This window comes from Ailuropoda melanoleuca, chromosome 16, assembly GCF_002007445.2.
Source record: "Ailuropoda melanoleuca isolate Jingjing chromosome 16, ASM200744v2, whole genome shotgun sequence".
Taxonomy (NCBI): Eukaryota; Metazoa; Chordata; class Mammalia; order Carnivora; family Ursidae; genus Ailuropoda; species Ailuropoda melanoleuca.
The window spans coordinates 41150313-41169934 of record NC_048233.1 but is presented as its reverse complement, the minus strand read 5'-3'; the positions used below and the strand labels follow the sequence as shown (position 1 = coordinate 41169934).

The window sequence follows — 19622 nt, the reverse complement described above, 5'->3', positions numbered from 1 at the left end:
TCAAGAGAGCTTCATGCAACTAGAAGTCTCTTATATTACGGTGTCAGACTGGGCTGATAAGGGTCTCCCTTGACCTTCCCACCCTTCCAAGAGTCAAGTGTGCTACTGGCCTGGCTCTGATGAATCCAGATCCCAGAACATCCTGAGTCTAGGGTGTGGGGTGCTTTTCACTGAGGAGTCTTGGTGTTGGCTGGTGTTGGCTTAAGCTCCTACCTTGTATTTCAAAGGTTTCCTTTACCAACCCTTACCTGTATGTGGAGTTTTTTGTTATTGTTTTGTTGTTGTTGTTTTTTGCCTCCTGATAGTCGTATTGGCTGTTACGTGACCATCTTCCAAAACATTTCCAACCTGAGGGATGTCTTCTACAGGGAGATGAGCAAGGTGAGAAACCTCTGGCCCATGTAGACACCTAGGTGGGTTTTTCTAGGAAATATGAAAGTAGCCCTAATTTACATCATCGCGTTGAATATTGATATTGGCACCACAGGTTTTTACTTTTCTCTCGTGATAAAAGATAGCACTTCATTGACTGTGTTGAACTGTGGTAAAGCACATGTGTACCTATCAGAGGGTCCTCCCCATCGCCATTAACCACTGAATAATGGCGTCCAGACTTGAGCTTCAGATAAACAAAGGAGGTTAGGCCTGTGGGAGGAATAGCTGGAATGGGGAACCAAGCTGTGAAATCTTTATCTTTTGTTGCTAGGGAGCAAAACGGGCAGTGTTTAAACTACAGGTCAGTCTCTCAGGTATTTGGGCGTGAATAGAGAAGGCTAGTCCTATTCAGTGACAGGAAGCCCCAGAACACCACCTCCTGGGGCCTTTTCTAGTCCTGGGATTCCAAGACTCTTCGCTGTTCCAGCATTAATTAAATTCATGCACACATCCACACATTTCTCTCCATAGTAGCTTTAGCTAAATTATGGTTTGCCTTGTTAATATTACAATGGATTTTCCTTCCCTGGATTACCTGAGAGAAGCTAGAACCTCAACTCAAACATGAAACATCAAGGACCCAGCCTGAGAGAGCCTCCAGTCTGAGGGAAGAGGCAGAAATTAAGACACAGACAGTTGAGGAAGAAGGGGCGGCAGGACAGGACCCTGAACACTAGTGCAAAAGAGACAAGGGGCACTTATATAGTTAAGGGTGGGGAGGTTTTATTTGGGGAACCGTCTGAAAGGGAGAAGACGAGGGATATGCCCGTCTCCGGTTCCCACTGGCTAGCAACCTGTCTCTCTTGCTGGCTCTAGCTGAACCACAGTCTCTACGAGGTGATGAGCAAACTGGAGAAGCAACATTCCAACAAAGTCTTTGTGGTGAAGGGAGTATCAAGGTGAGCAACTCCAGAGACTCTTTGCTCCTTCGCTTGTCCTGGAAACATATGCCTCACCCTCATTTCCATCCCCGATCTGGCCTTCCCTGCGTGTTCACGTGCATGAAATTGTTATTTGCAGTATGCCATATATAAATGCTTTTTCCTTGTATGAAATATTTCAGCTATCACTAAAGGTATAAAGAATACTACACTAAATAAGAATACAGTAAAGTAGCCGTATAGCTACCAAATTTAAGAGATCAGCTATTCTGTGTACTAGTGAAGTGCCCAGTGTCCCCTCCCCACTCATCCTGCCCCTCACCAAAGGGAAGCACTGTCTTAAATGTAGTATTTACTTTTTCCATGCTTTTCTTTTTTACTTTTCTTATACACATATATACACACAGAAAATATTGTTCCGCATGTTTTTAAACTTTATAAAATGGAATTATACTACACATGTACTTTGGCAACTCCTTTTGTTCTCTTTGTACTGTTGGCGAGGTTCATTTATCCTGTTGCTACATGTTGTCAGTCTTTCCTTTCCCCAACTGTTGTGGATGCTGTTGCGTAGCTAGTCTGCAATTTATTTGTCTGCAATTTATCTGCCCTCCTGCTAATAGACATTTGGGTTGTTTTCCAGTTTCTTGCTATTACCAATAATGTTGCGATGGACACATTTTCCATTGCTCCTGTGACTGTTAGCAAGAGTGTCTTTAGGGTGCGTACTGGGAGTGGAGCTGCTGAATCAGGGTCTGTGCCTCTGGGCCTCCTCAGCATTGGCCTAGTCAAATGGCTCTCCAAAGTGACCAGTCCAATTCACAGCCCACCAGCAGTACATAAAAGCCCCCGTTGCACCATATTCTTGCTACATGTGACTGTCAGACTTACTAATTTTTCCAAACTAACAGGTGTGAAGTGGAATTCTTTGCAATTTTAATTCATATCTCCACAGTTGCTAGTTAGCTTGAACATCTTTCCATGTTATTGGCCATTTAAGGTTCCTTTCTGTGACTTTCCTCTTTATCCTTTTTTTCACATTTTTCATTTAGATCGTTTACCTTTTTGTATTTTTTTTGGTAAGATTTTATTTTCTTATTTATTTATCAGAGAGCACAATCAGGGGGAGCAGCAGAGGGAGAGGGAGAAGCAGACTCCCCACTGAGCAGGGAGCCTGATGTGGGACTCAGTCCCAGGACCCTGAGATCATGACCTGAGTGGAAGGCAGACGCTTAACCGACTGAGCCACCCAGGCGTCCCTAGATGTTTACCTTTTTTAAAAAATTGATTTGTAGAAGGTATTTTTTTGTGTGTTTTTCTGGATATTAATCTTTTAATGAAGTGCACTGCAAATATCTTGTTATGGTTTACTTTTCCTGTGTGTGTGTTGTGCATACATTCTTTATGCTGATAAACATAAGCAATTCAGTGGTCCTTTAGAATGTGATCACTTTCTCATTCTGAAGCCTTTGTTCAGGAAGATTTAAGTTCCTTCTATGTACAAGGTTTTATGTTGAGAGTTAGGGATCCAAAGACATAGGAGACGTGTCCTTTGGGTGATTTACCGAAAGTTGGAAGGACAGAAAGTATGTACCTCAGGAGACAAGGAACGATAATAGGCTTGCCCATACTAAGTACCTCATGAGACCAGTAGGAATTCCAGAGAGGTAAGTACTTGCCATTGTATGGATGGGCAGGGAAGACTTTAAAAGGAGGCGGTGGAACTGATCTTGGGACTTGCGGGAAGAATCGGGTTCACGTTTGTTATTTGTACTATTCATCTAGCAATTTGTTACAGACCATTAAAAATAATTACTTAAGGGTCAATATAGATTTCCTAGATGAATTCCATTTTGCTCAAAAAATTCTGTTTCTCTTTTTCCCAGCATTGAAAGCCAGAGTTTTCTCATTGTCCATTCATCTGAAACCCACTCTCACTTAAACCAAGATGTCCCAGGACCTTGTAGGGAAATCTGTTTTTTTCTTGCTATGTCCTGGACCTTTTAAACCTGCTGACCCCGAGAATGCTAGTGCTAGAAAGAACCTGTGTCGCTCAACTTATCTCACATCAGAAACTCCCACAAGGCAGGAACTCTCTCTCTTCCTCTACCTATCTCCCATCCTTGTGCCCACATAATTGTACCCGTTGAGTAAATACTTGTGTGTTGCTTAAGCAGTCTGTGGACAGTACACAGGAGGAGGTGAGTAGGAGACAAGCTGATATTGGCTGTAGAGGCACCCAGGAGGGTGCCCAGCATACTCGCTAAATGTTCTAGTCAATTTCATTATTCGGGGTACTTGTGATCTGTAAAGTCACAGTGAGCACTGGATTAGTGAATACTGAACCATTGCTGCTAAGGGGAACACAGAGTTCGGTTCCTGTGAGCCCCTGCTCCCAACATTTTCATCAACCAGTCAATACGTAACCTTGTCTCATGTGTGTTTCTGTTTAAAGACACCTTATTCAATACATATTGCTGGGGTGCCTGCATGGCTCAGTTGGTTAAGTGTCTGACTCTTGATCTCGGTTCAGGTCATGATCTCAGGGTTGTAGGATCAAGCCCTGAGTCGGGCTTCACACTCAGCATAGAGTCTGCTTGAGATTCTCCCTCTCCCTCTGCTTCTCCCCCCCCCGCATTTGTGCTTGCTCTCTAAATAAATAAATAAATAATGCATATTGTTGATTCCTTCATACTGAACTCCTAGCCAGCAGCACCAGTTCTCAGGCTGGAGTGAAGCTTCTCTAACATGTGTTTTTTCTCTGTAAGGCACACAGTCTTCTGGCTCTAAGCACTTTAATGCCATAGTTGGAGGCCATTTTAAACAGTAAAATCAACAAAAAGCACAACAGTATGAACAACATGCCAAAAAGGACACATTTGCTGTGTAAGAGTTGAAACAAGGCAGAGGATTGCCTTCTTAGACCTCAGCTGGGAAGGTGCTCCCCAGGAGCTCATTCTTCAAAGCTCACATATGTCCGTGGCTGGCTGTGAAAGCATCATGAGTATTAATTTTGCAGTTGCAAATCCATTGAGTGAATTTGCAAATACAGAATCCTCAAGGATCAACTGTATATCACCCACGGAATCTTTTCCGCAGAGAAAATATTTTGTCAGTGTTTTGCTGTGTTTCTTTCTAGTCTTGTTTTCTTTATATATTTTTACATCATTGAGATCGTGATATGGATAACATTTTACAGTCTCTTTTTCGCTTTGTGAAACATTATGGCAATGTATACAGACGTTCCCATATTTTACATTGCTATGCTCTGTTTTCTTCTTATGCGCGTGCATCATTATTTCTTCGGGGGTGTCTGGGCTGCTTCCAGGTGTCCTTCTGAATCTGAATGCTTTTACTTTCGCAGCAGCAGCCGACGCTCCTTAGTCATCTCTTCCCCAGTTCGCACATCTGCCATCTCGAGCCCCCTGACCTCACCTACCAGTCCCTCTGCGCTTTCTTTGAAGAATGAGAGGGACTCCACCTCAGCAAGTGAAGAAGAGCTGGCATCTGATGTGGCCCAGGGAGAAGAAGATTCTGAGACTAAAGAGCCCTTCAAAGACAAGGAAATAGAGGAGGAAGAGTCTGAAGCGAGCTCCTCTGAGGAGGAAGAGCCTCCGTCAACTTGCAATGGCCCCGCCCAGGCCCAGCCCTCTCCCGCCATGGAGGGCGGCAAGCCCCAGGAGGAAGTTCTCCCTTGCTTGCCACCTCCATCACCAGGCAGTGCCCTTATCCCTTCAGAGCAGCCCGCATCCCTCCCAGAAGTAGTCCTCTGGACCTGCACCTCAAGTGAAGGATCTGAACAACCAAAGAAGACAGCCTCTATCCAGAGGGCCTCAGCACCTCCGAATAGGCCTCCTCCACCCAGAGCCACTCCCAGCCCCAGGCTCTCCTCAGGGAACATACCCTCCAGCCCTCTAGCCACTGAGCAGGGTTCACCTGCCAGTCCCAGGGCCTTCTTGAGGGCTGGGACTCCAAGTCCTAGGGCCTCCTTAGAGTTTTCTCCTGACCCACAGCCACCAGAGAAGCCGGTAAGAACTCCTGAGGCCAGAGAAAAGGAAAACATCAACAATCTGAACCCAGAAGAACTTTGTACTTCCCCTACGCTGATGATGCCTGAGGTGAGATTGGATCTGGTTGAGTCTTTTTTTTTTTTTTAAGATTTTATTTATTTGAGAGAGAGAAAGCTCACGAGAGGGGGGAGGGTCAGAGGGAGAAGCAGACTCCCCACTGAGTGGGGAGCTTGATGCAGGGCTTGGTCCTGTGACCCTGGGATCATGACCTGAGCAGAAGGCAGACACTTAACTGACTGAGCCACCCAGGCGCCCCCAGGTTGAGTCTTCATTCCCTTTTATAACCTCCATGTAGATCATCTTTACTATAGTCAGCTTGCCCCAATTGATAAGATCTTACGTCATTAGATTACAGTTTTAAGGATCTTCTTGGACATCTTTTTTGGTTCTGGGGATTGTTTCACATATTCATGACCTGTACTCTTAGGGTAGTTGACTTCTGCAAAGGACTGTCTCTAATATTATTATTATTATGAGCAGATTCTTGCTAATTTCTTTCTTTTGCTCCAAGTTCTGGGAGTTCCCAATATAAAGAATCTACAACTGGCATCCTGAGCTTTACCTTCTTTGGGGGGATGGGGAGGAGGGTCCCATTTCAGTTTGTCCTACTTATGACTATGGTCAGCAAAATGGCATTTACGAATTTCTGAGATCTATCTTCTTTGATGAGAGAGGTGTGGAAGAAGGAACCCACCGGGGAAAGTACAGCAAAAGGGATGGTCTTTCGAAAGGTGAGGATATGGATGAGAGAAGGATTGTGTTAAAATAGTGGCAGAGATCCCGTGGAGAGCAACCAGTTCCATGAAGGATCTGGAAATCAAGTCATATTCTATTCAAATTATATGGAAAGGCTTATCATATAGGAGAGAGGTTGGACTTGTTTTATGAGATTCCTGAGGGCAGAACTATGTGTAAAGATTTTTTTTTCAAGTACATTTTGGATCAGTATAAGAGGAACTTTCAGCAGTTAGCTCTGTTAAAAAATGATACGGAAAACCAATTTGAAATATAGGGGAAAGGGGGCACAGGGACTTCGAAAACCAAAAATAGAATAGGCCACCTTGAGAAACTGCCCTCCTTCCTTGCTGTTAAAAGCTAAGGATATATGATCACCTGTCAGGTGCATTGTAGAGAAGATTATGTGAGACATCTAACTAGAGATGGCACCAACATTCATTCATTCATTCATTCATTCATTCATTCATTCATTCATTCATTCCCTAATTATTTACTGAGCCCCTGCTGTGTGCCAGGCACTTTTCTAGGAGGTGGGATATTACAGTAAACAAAACCGAAAGTTCTCTGCCTTCCTGCATCTTACATTCTGGTGGGTGGGGGATGGGAGGAATAAGGGAGATACTCAAGAAACAATAAATAAGTAAAATGACAATTTAGTGATGATAGAGGTAGAAAAATTAATAGGGGAAGGTACAGGGAGTGAAGGCTAAATTGCAGTTTTAAACAGAGTGGTCAGAGGAGACATTTGGGTAAAGAAGGAGGCCAGGCCATGAGCCGTGCAGATATCCGGGAGTCTGAGACTTTTGGCGCCCCCCCAGTTCACACCACCCTGGGACTGCCTGTGCCTCACTGAAGGCTGACCAGGCTATGTTGAGAGCCTCCCGTTCTCTGGACACGGGTCCCATGCCGCTACCGTGGGTACCAGCTAGCACAGACTAAGTGTCCCGGGGTGGCATCTAGGGTGTGGAGGTGTGGGACTCTCTCCTACGTTGTCCACTTTGATCCACAGGTTTTTTCAGAGTCTGACACGGCACAGAAGATCGAGGACAAGGAAGAGAACAATAAGCTCACCTCTGCGGACCCCCCTGAGGTAGTGACATCTAAGTCGTCAGTGTTATTATGCTCTCAGTCTTGATCCACCCGAGGTGCGGAACGTCCGGACGGAGCAAGAGATGAAACTTTCTCCCTTCATTGGCTTCTAGGCTGAGGAAACTCTACTGATGGGGAGAAATGTGCAGGGCGTGTAGACAGTGAATAAGCCACAGGAGAAATGTGCGATTTTGAGTAGGTAACGTGTAGCCACTTTTCACTTCTCTGCGCTAAAAAAAGAAATTCAACAGCGTGGAAAATTCAAAATTAATTTAAATTGGACTTCGTAATGTATTATATGATTTTAGTATGTGGGGTCAGCAAGAGTGAATAAAACAGGTTTGCCTCTCGGACGTTATCTTATTGTAGGGGAGATGACAGGGGCCAAGATACTGTCTATTTTTGAGGAACAGGCTGGTAACACAGTCCTTGGGAAAGAGATACAGGGCACAACCTCCTTCCCCCTGAAGATACCTCCTTCTGTTGGAGATTTATAGTGTTCTCTACTCAGCCTCTCCTCTGGGATTGCTTGGTCATCAGCTAAGGAGACATATTTTTCCTGTGGAATTAAGCAGCTAGTGCTTAGATCCTAGCCTATCAGCGTCCTCAATCTCCTGAGCCTATGTCCTCCGAGATCTGTTCACCTCCCTTACAGAGGCGCCATAAGTCATAGTTTCCCTCAAGCAGAATTACAGATGTATCACGTATAAAAATGGGTAGATAAACCACGAGATCTGTTCTTGCTCAGCATTTGAATCACCTGAGAGAGAACAAAGGTTCTCTGACAGAACAATGACTTTCTGGGAGGTGGTATTACCTTTGGGACTATTCAGAGCCTGGAATTGGAGGAGGAAATAAGGAAAATTCCTTAAAGGCGAAAGCACTGTGAGTGCCAAGGTCTTCTTCCCCTGGCTTAGCTGTTCCTAGAGAGGGCTTTCCACACCTCGGGTTCCCATCTCAGAACCGAGAACTTTTCCCAAAGAAACCATCATACCGCTTGCCTTTCCTAACCACCACGGCTTAGGATCACGTCAGTGTGAGAGCTGCGGTGCGTTCCCGAGGAGGGTTAGTCTAAAAGTGGTAGGTAGTGGTTTTAAGGCCTATATTTATACCCTCATGGACTCCCACATAGATTTATATACAGATGCGTGTCACACAGATCACACGGTGTCTGATCATGGAAACAATGGGAGTCCTAAGACCTGGTTTCCGGTCCCAGGAGGTCATTTGACCCTTTGAGTCTCAATCTCTTTTTTTTTTTTTTAAGATTTTATTTATTTATTTGACAGAGAGACAGCCAGCGAGAGAGGGAACACAAGCAGGGGGAGAGGGAGAGGAAGAAGCAGATTCCCAGCGGAGGAGCCTGATGTGGGGCTCGATCCCATAACGCTGGGATCACGCCCTGAGCCGAAGGCGGATGTCTAACCGCTGTGCCACCCAGGCGCCCCTGAATCTCGATCTCTTGATCCGTGACAGAGAATGACAGTAAAGCCTTCCCTGATGCTCTCAAGCCATAGGAAAACGACATTGTAGGTCTGCCCTTTGTATTGTGTAGGACCCTCGTAAAGTGTAGGGCGCAGAAGACCCTTCTAAGCTGAGAGACCAGGGCGGTTGAGCCACCTCTCACTGGCAGCGCTCTTCTTTTTGTAGAACCAAGATCTTCAGCTTCATGTCTCTGCAGTTCCAGAAGAGAGCAATGTCATGGCAGCTGCGCCTCAAGAAGAGGTAAGGAGGCCAGATAACACAGAGAATGGGGTGAGTGGTAAGACTGGGCATTGGGGGGTGGACAGAGGTTTGGCTACAGTATGGAAACCTCACTCGGGCTACCAGGGGAACCCGGCTGCAAACAACATCCTCAGGGCAAAGTCAAGCAGGAAGGAGCCAGAGGAACCAAGGGTAACCTGGGACTTTGTGGTTTCTGTGCCCATTTCCCAACATTTGGCCTTGAACCTTTTGACCTCTCACCATAGCCTCATCTCCTAAATATTTTTTTAAGGTTTTATTTATTTATTTGACAGAGAGCACAAGCAGGGGGAGAGACAGGCAGAGGGAGAGGGAGAAACAGACTCCCCAGGGAGCAGGGAGCCTGACGCGGGGGCTTGATCCCAGGACCCCAGATCATGACCTGAGCCGAAGGCAGACGCTTAACTGACTGAGTCACCCAGGCGCCCCCTAAATATTTTTATCTGAACTTACTGCAAAAAGGAGTTAAGTGCGGCGCCTGGGTGACTCAGTTAAGCGTCAGACTCTTGATTTCAGCTCAGGTCATCATCTCAGGTTCATGAGATCCAGTCCCACATCAGGCTTCTCGCTGGGCATGGAACCTGCTTAAGATTCTCTCTCTCTCTCTCCCTGTCCCTCGTCTCCCCTACTTGTGTGCACGCATGTGCTCTCTCCCCCCCCCCAAAAAAAGGAGTTAAGATATATAAAAGGCACACAAAAAGGTAAATACACACACACAAAATATACTCAGAAGTGCATTAGTAACAGTGACGTAAAATGGAGCCATGAATTAGGCAAATACAAAAATGCATTCTATAAAATAATAAAATTACTGAGGATGGACCACAAAGTTGGTTTCACACTTGCTAACATCCAAGAAGAAGAGGCAAACCTGGTCAGTTCACGCAGTTCATGGTGCCCATTCCTTAAGAGAGCAACAGTTCCAACTACTAAGATGAAAAAGAAAGTTCTGTGAATCCTCCTAAAGAGAAGGCAAATGGTTCAGTGAGTATCTGCAACAAGTCTTCACGGTAATTCCAACAACCAGTTTCACACACACCTCTCTCAACAGAGGCCAGTCCCTTACAAGAAATAGACTTCGATAGAAGCAAAATGAATCCCTTCCCACGCCCCTGCCTTGGTTGGTGGGAGGGCCGGTCAGCGTCTAACCCAATCCTGTTTACTCTCCAGGTGTCTGCAGTTCCAACTGACTGCCTCTGAAGAGAAACTGCCAAGACCTCCACACACATCTCCCCAGAGAAGCTCCTCGGCTAGAGGGCACATAGGTCAGAGGCGCCTAAGATCTAGCATTCATTTTTAGGTTGTCCAACACTGTGAATGCTGGCGGTCTCTAAAGATCTAGCATTAATGGAGGCTGAGGAGCAGACTTAGGGGAGGGAGGGCGGCAGGCGTGGGAGAAGAAACTGTTAGATCCCGGGAATATTTAATTCAGGCTTTAGCATCGTTAGAATAAGAAGACTTCCTATGTTAAGCAAAGTGGGCCTAAAATGACTGTAGAAAGCATGAGCATCTGTAGACAGAGACAGGTCCACATCGAGACGCATGACCACACAGACTCAGAGAACAGTGAATCGATCTCTGACTTACCACTCATTTTGCAAGACTCAGAGCCAAAAGAACAGATTTTCTGATTGTTAAATAAAGTATTATTCTGACTGTGTACGGATTGGTTTGTTGGACCCAGGCAGCTGCTCCAGCCCTGCACTCCGTTCTCCACTCAGGTAAGGTTATTGCTTCTACCCCGCGTGCAGATAGCTTTAGTCACATCCTTGACCCCCAGCCCCAGTCGGAACCATGCCAGGGGCCACAGGCTCCTTTCCTCAATCCTGATGCTCTACGGCATGTCCCCTCCCCCCCCCACGCCCACTTCCAGCTAACTAGCAAATACCCTGGGAAAGGGGTTACATTTTCGAGTTGTAGCTAGTGTTTACAGTCTGCTACCTGGTGTAAATGAGCATCTGAGCAGGATGGAAGGAGAAATGGAACTCCCAAGTGAAGGAAAAGGATACAAAATATAACAATAGAACGGAAATGGTGCGGAATTTAGAATCCGAAATCCTGGATTCAAGTCCTATCATTTACTTCTGTGAAAACATTAAAAACTCACTTTGAAGTCCTGCCGCCCCAATAAACACACACATGCAAACGCTTTTGTTTCGGGGTTGTGGGCGATGTCACCGATGTCACCGTTCAGTCAGTCGTTCCAGCAAGCATTTATTAGTTCGCGCTCTAGACCAAGCACCCTACCAGGTACTAGAGAAATAACGATGAGGGAAAGAGTGAGAACCTCATGGAGACAGACTGTTGAGCCGGGAGCGGAATGGGTGAGAGGAGGAGACATGACTGAGGTGGTAAGGAATTACTCTGGGTTGGGCTTGAGCGACTAGGATTTGGTGGAGCCATTCTCTGAAATGGTGACTGTAGGAGGACGGCATCATTGCCTGTGGGTTCTCCGGTTACAAACAACAAACTGCCCCAATTAAGCAGTAAAGAATATGTTGGAAGGACATGAGGCAGCTCACAGAACTGAAAGAACAGGAGAACCAGCCCAGGGATGTCTGTGGCAGGAAGGTGTTAGACTGCCCCTCTAAGCAAGACTCAGCTGCCACCCCCTTTTGCCTCTGTGTCCTTTCCAGATCCAGGTTCCCTGGAGAATGACACTGGCCCAGTTTATGGAGAGGCGTGGTAGTGTCTACAGTGACCGGTAGACCAGCGGCGGTGGTGGGACGGGGAGCACAAGGAAACTTTTAGAGAGATGGAAATATGCATAATGTTGTGGCGATTGTTTACTGAGTACATACATGTGTCAAAACTGATCATGATACACCTTCTGTGTAGTTTACTGGGTGTCCTGTACGAACGTCGGATACCAGGAGCTTGAGAACTTGCAGGACTTTCCAGAGGATGTGTCCGTCAGGGAGCTGGAAATAAATGTATTTAAGAGTCATTCTTCTAGGGGCGNGGAGCGCCTGGGTGGCACAGCGGTTAAGCGTCTGCCTTCGGCTCAGGGCGTGATCCCGGCGTTATGGGATCGAGCCCCACATCAGGCTCCTCCGCTATGAGCCTGCTTCTTCCTCTCCCACTCCCCCTTGCTTGTGTTCCCTCTCTTGCTGGCTGTCTCTATCTCTGTCAAATAAATAAATAAAATCTTTAAAAAAAAAAAAGAGTCATTCTTCTAAGATCGAATCCTGCTATTCTCAAAAGATTTCTGCTGAAATGGAGAAGAGGTTGCATGCCCCCCTATGAAGGCCCTACTGCCTATATTTTAATACCTTCCCCATAAGCCGTCCCATTCCCTTGGCACTCAGAATCACGGCTGGGAGAGATACTCCAGGGGGATTGGCAGGGTGGGGGAAATGCTGGGAATACAGGCCCCTAGCCGTCCAAGGCCTTCTGTGACCTGCTTGGAATCGCCTCTCCCACATTCATCCAGCAAAATCCAATTCATGCCTTTTCTCTGCAGGGCTTTCCCTCCTAGGAAAAGAGTGTGCTGGCGAGGACTTCTAGGGACCTGCTTCTAGGGAGACAAGCAGCCAAGGTAACTCCTGCGACAGGCACAACAGAAGCGGAGACATTTACTACATTTTGAGATTGATGCTTCATGAGCAGGTGGCCCTGTAGGAGGTTCCAAGAAGGAAGGGGAAGGGGCCAGTATGCCGGAGTAACTAGTAATTTTGCTTATTTAAGGCAGATAGTTTTGGCTAGGAACCAAGTTGTTTACCCTGATTTACAAAATGGTATAGTTGGGGCTCCTCCGTGGCTCAGTGGGTCAAGCGTCTGCCTTCGGCTCAGTTCGTGATCCGGGGGGCTCAATGCTCAGAGGGGAGTCTGCTTCTCCCTCTGCTCCTCCTCCCGCTTGTCTTCTGTCTTTCCCTCTCAAATAAATAAATACTAATATATATATATATATATATATATATACACACACATATATATGTAATGGTAAAGATGTCCAGGGGAAAGCCTAGGATTTAGAAGACTGCCGTCCTGCAGCAGCACGGGAAGGGGCTAGAAGCCGATCAACTGACCAGAGATGAGTATCTCTCATTCCCTGCCCTGAGGCCCCTGAGCTCTGTTGACAAAAGAATAGCTGCTCCAGTTTCTGAAGCTGAGCATTCACTCCTTGGAGAACACTGCCAGTTCACCACCAGTGAGGCTCCATTCGTCATCTGTCTGTATGCATCTCTATATAAAATTAATTTCAAGAACATCACCCAGTCCCTGCGTTGCGGCGATCTGAAGGACAATATTGACAGGCTCGGTGAGATACCTGGAGAACGCTGGAAACATGACACAGCCAGGATATACAGGACGCGCCAAGGAACCGCGCCCGCGCGCGCTGCTTACAGTACTGCTGTTTTATGCTAAATCGGGTGCTGAGCACATGCATAGTGGATCTTATTTTTCTGCATATTTACACTTTTTAAATGAATGGTATGTGCCTCCAGGGATAAAATCAGGTACCAGCAAACCTTTTAAGGCGACATTTTAAAGAGAAAAAAGTTACTTGTGAGTGATGAACCATCAAATTGTGAAAGTAACATGTTTCAATAGAGTCCGTTGGGCTTGAGGACTCCGAGTCCGCGGTGGGTGGGGAGAATCCTTAGTACATATTGGAATAGGCTATGGGGGAGATTAAGGAGATAAAAACTCTCAGCCCGTCCTGGAATTCTTGATCAGCTTGTCAGGAAATGCAAGCAATTGTCCACCTTTGGAATATAACCCTTAAGATTTGAATTTCCTTTTCTCTTGGGTATTCTTTTATCTGAGAACTGGCCAGGCTGACCTTTTTCTTAACTTACGTACATCTTGCCTACATGTTACTTTCTTTGCCTTCTTGGTTGGACTGGTAGTTTTCCCACACGGGGGCTTTCTTCTCCCTCATTGATAACTACCGTGCCTTTAAAAATCTATTTAAATAAAATGAATTTCATCGATTTACTGTTTTTTCCTCTGGTTTTTACCAAATAATATCTTTAGGAATTAATGCAATCACCCTTGCTTATTTTATGTTTTTGCTTTTTTTCTCACACTATGCCTCTATTCTCTGAGATTTTTTTCTCAGTCTTTGTTCCCCAAATAACATGCACCAGACCTATCAGTCTATATAAATATTGATTTCCAAAACTACAGAACTCCTGACAGGAATAAGTATGCAAGGAAATCTCTTTCACTGGCAGAACAACCACTTGAGTCCTAACCCTAAATAGGAAGCCAAGATACGGGCGGGTAAGGTTCTAATGCTTTAGATGTATTAATTCATTCTCTCCCCCCAGTAACTTCAAGAGACAGGTATTGCCCTAGGGAGAGAAATGAAACCCAAGTCGCTTGTCTGAGATCACACAGCAGAGCGGATTCCAGAGCCTGTGTTTACAGTATTACATCCTTAGTCATGGAGTTCATTAATTTGGGAACATTTCCTGCCACAGAGAGAAGTGAGTCAAGATGGCTAAAGTACGGCACTGATGAACAGTTAAATTGAGGCGCTCACCATGTGCTAAATGTGTGGCTATGATATGGCCTCATTTCAGGGATGAGGGCACAGATTTTAAAGATGTTAAGTAATTCGCCCAGAGTCACACAGCGAACAAGCGGCGGGGCTAGGACTGTTTGAATCCAAAGTCCATGACGCTCTTAAGCTGTATACCACCGGCCTCCGAAGAACGTCAGACGAGGAAGATCCGGATGGGGCACCGGTCCCCCCTGCCCCCAGTCCTCCCAGCTTCGCGGCCGCGGCGAGCCTACTATGCTATGTAAGCTTACGCTCCAAGCTTCTGGACATCGACCCATTTACGTAAATGATATGCAAACGCAAGTAAATGTAACTTTCCACATTTGCTGGAAATTCAAATTAACGTCGATGGGGGCAAGCGGACAGATCCCAGTTATCCCAGTTCCGATCGCACGCCGTCTGGAGCCTCGGGGCGAGGGAGGAAGCGGCTCCGGATGAAGAGCAAAGTGACAATCGGACAAGGAAAAGCAGCCTTTCCTCCCGGGGGAGCAGAGGCGGCCGGGCGGGCAGAGGGAACCTGCAGAGGGCGGTTTCTCTCCTCTTTTCCTGTCCCACCCAGTCGGCCGGTCCCTCCACCCCCACTCCCGGCCGGCCTCCGCAGCTCGCTCGGCGCGTCCGTCCCGCTTCCTCCCGCTCCGCGTCCCGCGGCAGCTCTCCGCGAATCTCCGCCGTTCCCGCCCTCGGCGAGTTCAAAAGGACGCGCGGAGTGGCGCCGGGCCCTCCCCCGGCCGCCCGTCCGACTGGTAAGGTGAGCACGCGGAGGAGGGCACCGGAGCAGGGCACGGGGCCGGGCGAGCCCGGGGGCCGCACGCACACCGCGGTCGCCTCGGCCACGGCAGCGACGCGAGCCCAGAGCGGCCAGAGCCTCCCGTCGCGGCCGCTCGGAGCGGGTACCCCGGACGGACGGACGGACGGCCGCGCGCCGCGGGCTGCCGGGAGCCGTGTGCCGGTAACGCGGGAGGGCCGAGGCGTGGGGCGGGGCCGAGACCCAGTCGCTGGGTCCTCGCCGCGCCAGCCGCGACGTCCGCGCCGGGCGCCGAGTCCCGGGCCGGGCCAAGTGCGGTCGGCACTACCGGCTGGCCGGTGGGGTTCGGTCGGCGGCACGCGGGCGGCACAGCGGACAGGGAAGGGACGACTGGGCGGGAGCGGGCCGGGGCCGGACAGCCGCTGCTCGGGGACGGGCCTGAGGGGACTGAGGCCCCTCACCTCCACGTTCCGGTGTCTGGCTCCCCGCCCCCAGGCCCCGGCCCTGCCCCCACGCGGGCACCGGAGCCGGCCCTCTCCTGACCCCTAGTGGACGGCTGCGCGCAGACTCCCGGCTCGGGAGGAGCGGGGTACCTGTGCCTGCCTCTGGGCGAAACTGGGTCCAGTGCTAATTTGCACACCTTCGCCTAACTTTCTCGGGCCGGGAGAAATCCCTTAGGTAAATGTGGTGGCCAGGTGAAAGCATCTCGGGGTAGTACGTTCAAAGGCAACCCACACCAAGTACCAGACGTCTCGGCTCTACTCTTGGCACCTGCAGCCTGAGGAGATAACTCATGGAAACCAAAAGAGAAGGGTTTAGGACTTCCCATAAGGGAAGGAATCCGGGAAAACCTGGCCCCAAAGGCTTTCCTGGGACTTCAGTGTCTCCAGCCCCAGGGAGGGGCCCGCGCACCTCATTGCCTGTCTTTGTCCCGCTTCCTACAGATCTGCTGCTCCCTGGAGGTGCCCATCCCCTTGCTGCAATGTCTAGCCTGCTAACCACGCCTTCTCCGGGAGGTAGGTGAAGGCCTTTCCCAGTAGGAATGGTAGGGAATTGTTAACATTCCCCCACCTCCAGCCCAGGCCTGGAATTCCCTGAGGCCTCAGCCCAGATGGGTTGACCTCCCACTTCCATGTGCCCGTCTCACACCGGAAAAGGTCCTGGGAAGCTGCAGAGGGCAACCAAAATGCTTACTTCGGTGCATTTGGAATCTGAAGTCTCACGGACCTGGGCCAGTTCCCAGTACTACCACTTAAAGCTCTGTGACCTTGAGTGGGTGACCACTCTCTAAGCTCCAGTTTTCTCGTTTGTAAAATGGAGGAAATAGTACCTATCTTATGAGATTATTCGTGAAGATTAAATGAGATAACCCATGTAAAATACCTAGCACCAGTGTCTCATATCTAGTAAGCACTCAGTAAAACAGGTTATCATTATTAACGGGTGCTTGTTAGAGACCCTTTTTTCCTGGAAAGGAATTGTGCCTGCTTTTTAATTCCACTCCTCTGATGATACACTCCAGCATCAAAACCCGTTGTTTCCTGGAGCTATGCTCAGGCAGGGATCCACCTCTTGTCACACTGAGAAAGAATTCCCACCTTTTGTTAGTAACCAAGGTGAGCCAGACAAACCAATAGTCGTTGATGGTTTTTGTTGTGTACTGTAGGGTAAGGGAGGAACAAAGCCTTGGTTGGTCTGTGCACCTCTGTTTTCATGTACTAAGTCTCCTTCGTCGTTCATTAGGGCAAGTATTATCTACTGTACTGATGTGGAAACAGGTGAGTGACAAACCCAGGGAAGTTGAAGACACTGTCCTCTGTGACCGTGATGCACGCAATTCAGAATGGCTGTTGTCCAGGGAAAGACAAGAAGAGGGAGAAATGGATAGAAGTCTAGATTGGTCAGCAAAGGCTTCATGAGTGGGGAATGGGATGAAGAATAGATGAGGTCTGTACAGACCAAGAAGGGTGCAGTGGCTGTTCCAGACCAAGTTAGTGTCATGCGTGAGACCACAGACTGCATCTGTCCTGGCAGGTGTTCTGAAGGAGAAGGCAGAGGACCTCTAGAATAAACCTGCCCATAGGGAAAAGAGGTGATGCTCTGGCAGCTAACTGACAAGTTAGGACTTGGGCACATTCTTTTGTTTCTTTTTTTAAATTTGTGGTGAAATATACATAATATAAATGTTCCCATTTTAACCATGTTTTGGTAGTTCAGTGGCAGGACGTATTGATTAACTTTCACACAGTTGTGCCATCTTCATTACCGTCCACCTCCAGAACTTGGTCATCTTCCCAAACTGAAAGTCGATTAAACAGTAACTCCCCATCTCCCATCCCTCCAGCTGCTAATGACCAGCATTTCACTTTCTATATGTATAAATTTGACTAGGTACCTCATATAAGGGGAACCATACAGTAGTTGTCATTTTGCGTCTGGCTTTTTCGCTTAGCATCTCAAGTTCATCCATCTTGTAGCATGTGTCAGAATGTCCTTCCTCTTTAAGGCTGGATAATATCATACACATATCATTATATATACATGTAATAGACCATTTCGTGTATCCACTCCTCCATCAAGAGATTGCTTCCACCCTTTGGCTGTTGTGAACAAGGCTGCTAAGAATATGGGTATACAAGTTTCTTCTCGAGTATCTGCTTTCAGTTCTTTCGGGTATATACCCAGAAGTGGAATGGCTGGATCACGTGGTAATTCCGTTTAAGTTTTTGAGGACCTGCCACACTGTTTTCCACAGCAGCTGCACCATGTTACAGCCCTACCAGCAGTGCACAAGGGTTCTGATTTCTCTGCATTCTTAACACTTGTTCTTTCTTTTTCTTTCTTTCTTGATAGTAGCCATCCTTTTTTTTTTAAGACTTTATTTATTTATTTATTTATTTGACAGAGAGAGAGAGAGACAGCCAGCGACAGAGGGAACACAAGCAGGGGGAGTGGGAGAGGGAGAAGCAGGCTCCCAGTGGAGGAGCCTGATGTGGGGCTCGATCCCAGGACTCTGGGATCACGCCCTGAGCTGAAGGCAGTGGCTTAACGACTGAGCCACCCAGGCACCCTTATAGTAGCCATCCTAATGGGCCATCTGCGTATCTTCTTTTCTCTTTTTTCTTTTTTTGCATATCTCCTTTAGAGAAATCTCTGTTCAAGTCCTTACCCATTTTTTTTAAATTGGCTTGTTTTGTTGTTGTTGTTTTTCATCTTGCTTATTCCTTATCCCAACCTTGTGAACAGGTGTTATTCTCATTTTACAGAAGCAAAAACTGAGGTTCGGGACAATTAAGAAATTTTCAGGGGTGCCTGAGTGGCATAGCCGTTAAACATCTGCCTTCGGCTCAGGGCGTGATCCCGGCGTTGTGGGATCGAGCCCCACATCAGGCTCTTCCGCTATGAGCCTGCTTCTTCCTCTCCCACTCTCCCTGCTTGTGTTCCCTCTCTCACTGGCTGTCTCTATCTCTGTCAAATAAATAAATAAATCTTTAAAAATAATAAAAAATAATTAAAAAATTAAAAAAAAGAGATTTTCAGGGGCGCCTGGGTGGCACAGCGGTTAAGCGTCTGCCTTCGGCTCAGGGCATGATCCCGGCGTTATGGGATCGAGCCCCACGTCAGGCTCCTCTGCTGTGAGCCTGCTTCTTCCTCTCCCTCTCCCCCTGCTTGTGTTCCCTCTCTCGCTGGCTGTGTCTATCTCTGTCGAATAAATAAAATCTTTAAAAAAAAAAAAAAAAGAGATTTTCAGAGGTTAAATTCTCCCAAGGTCGTGTGACTAATAAAGGCAGAGGCAGGATTTTGTGCCCAGTCTAGTTTTACTCCAAAGCCTGTGTTCTTTCTGTCATGGTACACTGCTCTCAGAGTCTCACTGCACCCCACTGGTCCAAGGACACGAAAGAGAAGGAATGAGAAAGGAAGTAGAATTCCAGGGCGGGTTCCCATGGAAAGGAGAACTGGGGGAGCCGCCCTTTGTTGGGCAGGTCTAAAGCAAATAAGTAGGTTGGCAGACTCAGGTGGTAAAGGATCTGATGCCTCAGTGATAAGAGATTTAGCCTGGAAACAAGGGCCACAAAGAAACCAACAGGTATCTGGGTTAACGACAACCAGAAAAAGGGTACGGAAGCGAAATAGATCTTGAAGTTCGTTCGCTGTTGGTTAGGATTTGGGTGGAGCCTCCAATCTTGTGGTCCTCTACCCCAAGTCCCCCACCACAGAGAAGAATGGTGTTACAGTCCTTCCTAGCCTGAGGAGAGGGACGGAAGAGAGTAACATCCTTTGTTTGAACAGGGAGACAGGAGAGAAATGGTATAGAAACAGGAGATAATGGGGGCGCCTGGGTGGCACAGCGGTTAAGTGTCTGCCTTCGGCTCAGGGCGTGATCCCGGCGTTATGGGATCGAGCCCCAC

At 47.6% G+C, this 19622-nt stretch overlaps 2 protein-coding genes across 5 annotated transcripts in view; both read left to right on the top strand.

The window, feature by feature from the left end:
* BIN2 (bridging integrator 2) overlaps window positions 1-10616 on the top strand; it is a 30147-nt gene extending 19531 nt beyond the window's left edge. For 2 of the 4 annotated variants that reach the window (XM_034646432.1, XM_034646431.1), the window contains 6 exons: window positions 306-381; window positions 1252-1334; window positions 4681-5434; window positions 7134-7214; window positions 8864-8938; window positions 10127-10616. In XM_034646432.1, the coding sequence (XP_034502323.1) occupies window positions 306-381; window positions 1252-1334; window positions 4681-5434; window positions 7134-7214; window positions 8864-8938; window positions 10127-10156 (1099 nt within the window). In that variant the 3' untranslated portion in view covers window positions 10157-10616. Of the gene's footprint in view, window positions 1-305; window positions 382-1251; window positions 1335-4680; window positions 5437-7133; window positions 7215-8863; window positions 8939-10126 lie in introns of those variants that run through there. The other 2 variants (XM_019802096.2, XR_004621470.1) reach the window with 2 other exon arrangements.
* A 679-nt stretch (window positions 10617-11295) lies between these two features.
* Window positions 11296-19622, top strand: part of SMAGP (small cell adhesion glycoprotein) — a 21297-nt gene continuing 12970 nt past the window's right edge. Inside the window, exons 1-4 of the mRNA XM_034644784.1 lie at window positions 11296-11307; window positions 11593-11641; window positions 15217-15417; window positions 16158-16229. Coding sequence (XP_034500675.1) covers window positions 11296-11307; window positions 11593-11641; window positions 15217-15417; window positions 16158-16229 — 334 coding nt within the window. The remainder of the gene's footprint in view (window positions 11308-11592; window positions 11642-15216; window positions 15418-16157; window positions 16230-19622) is intronic.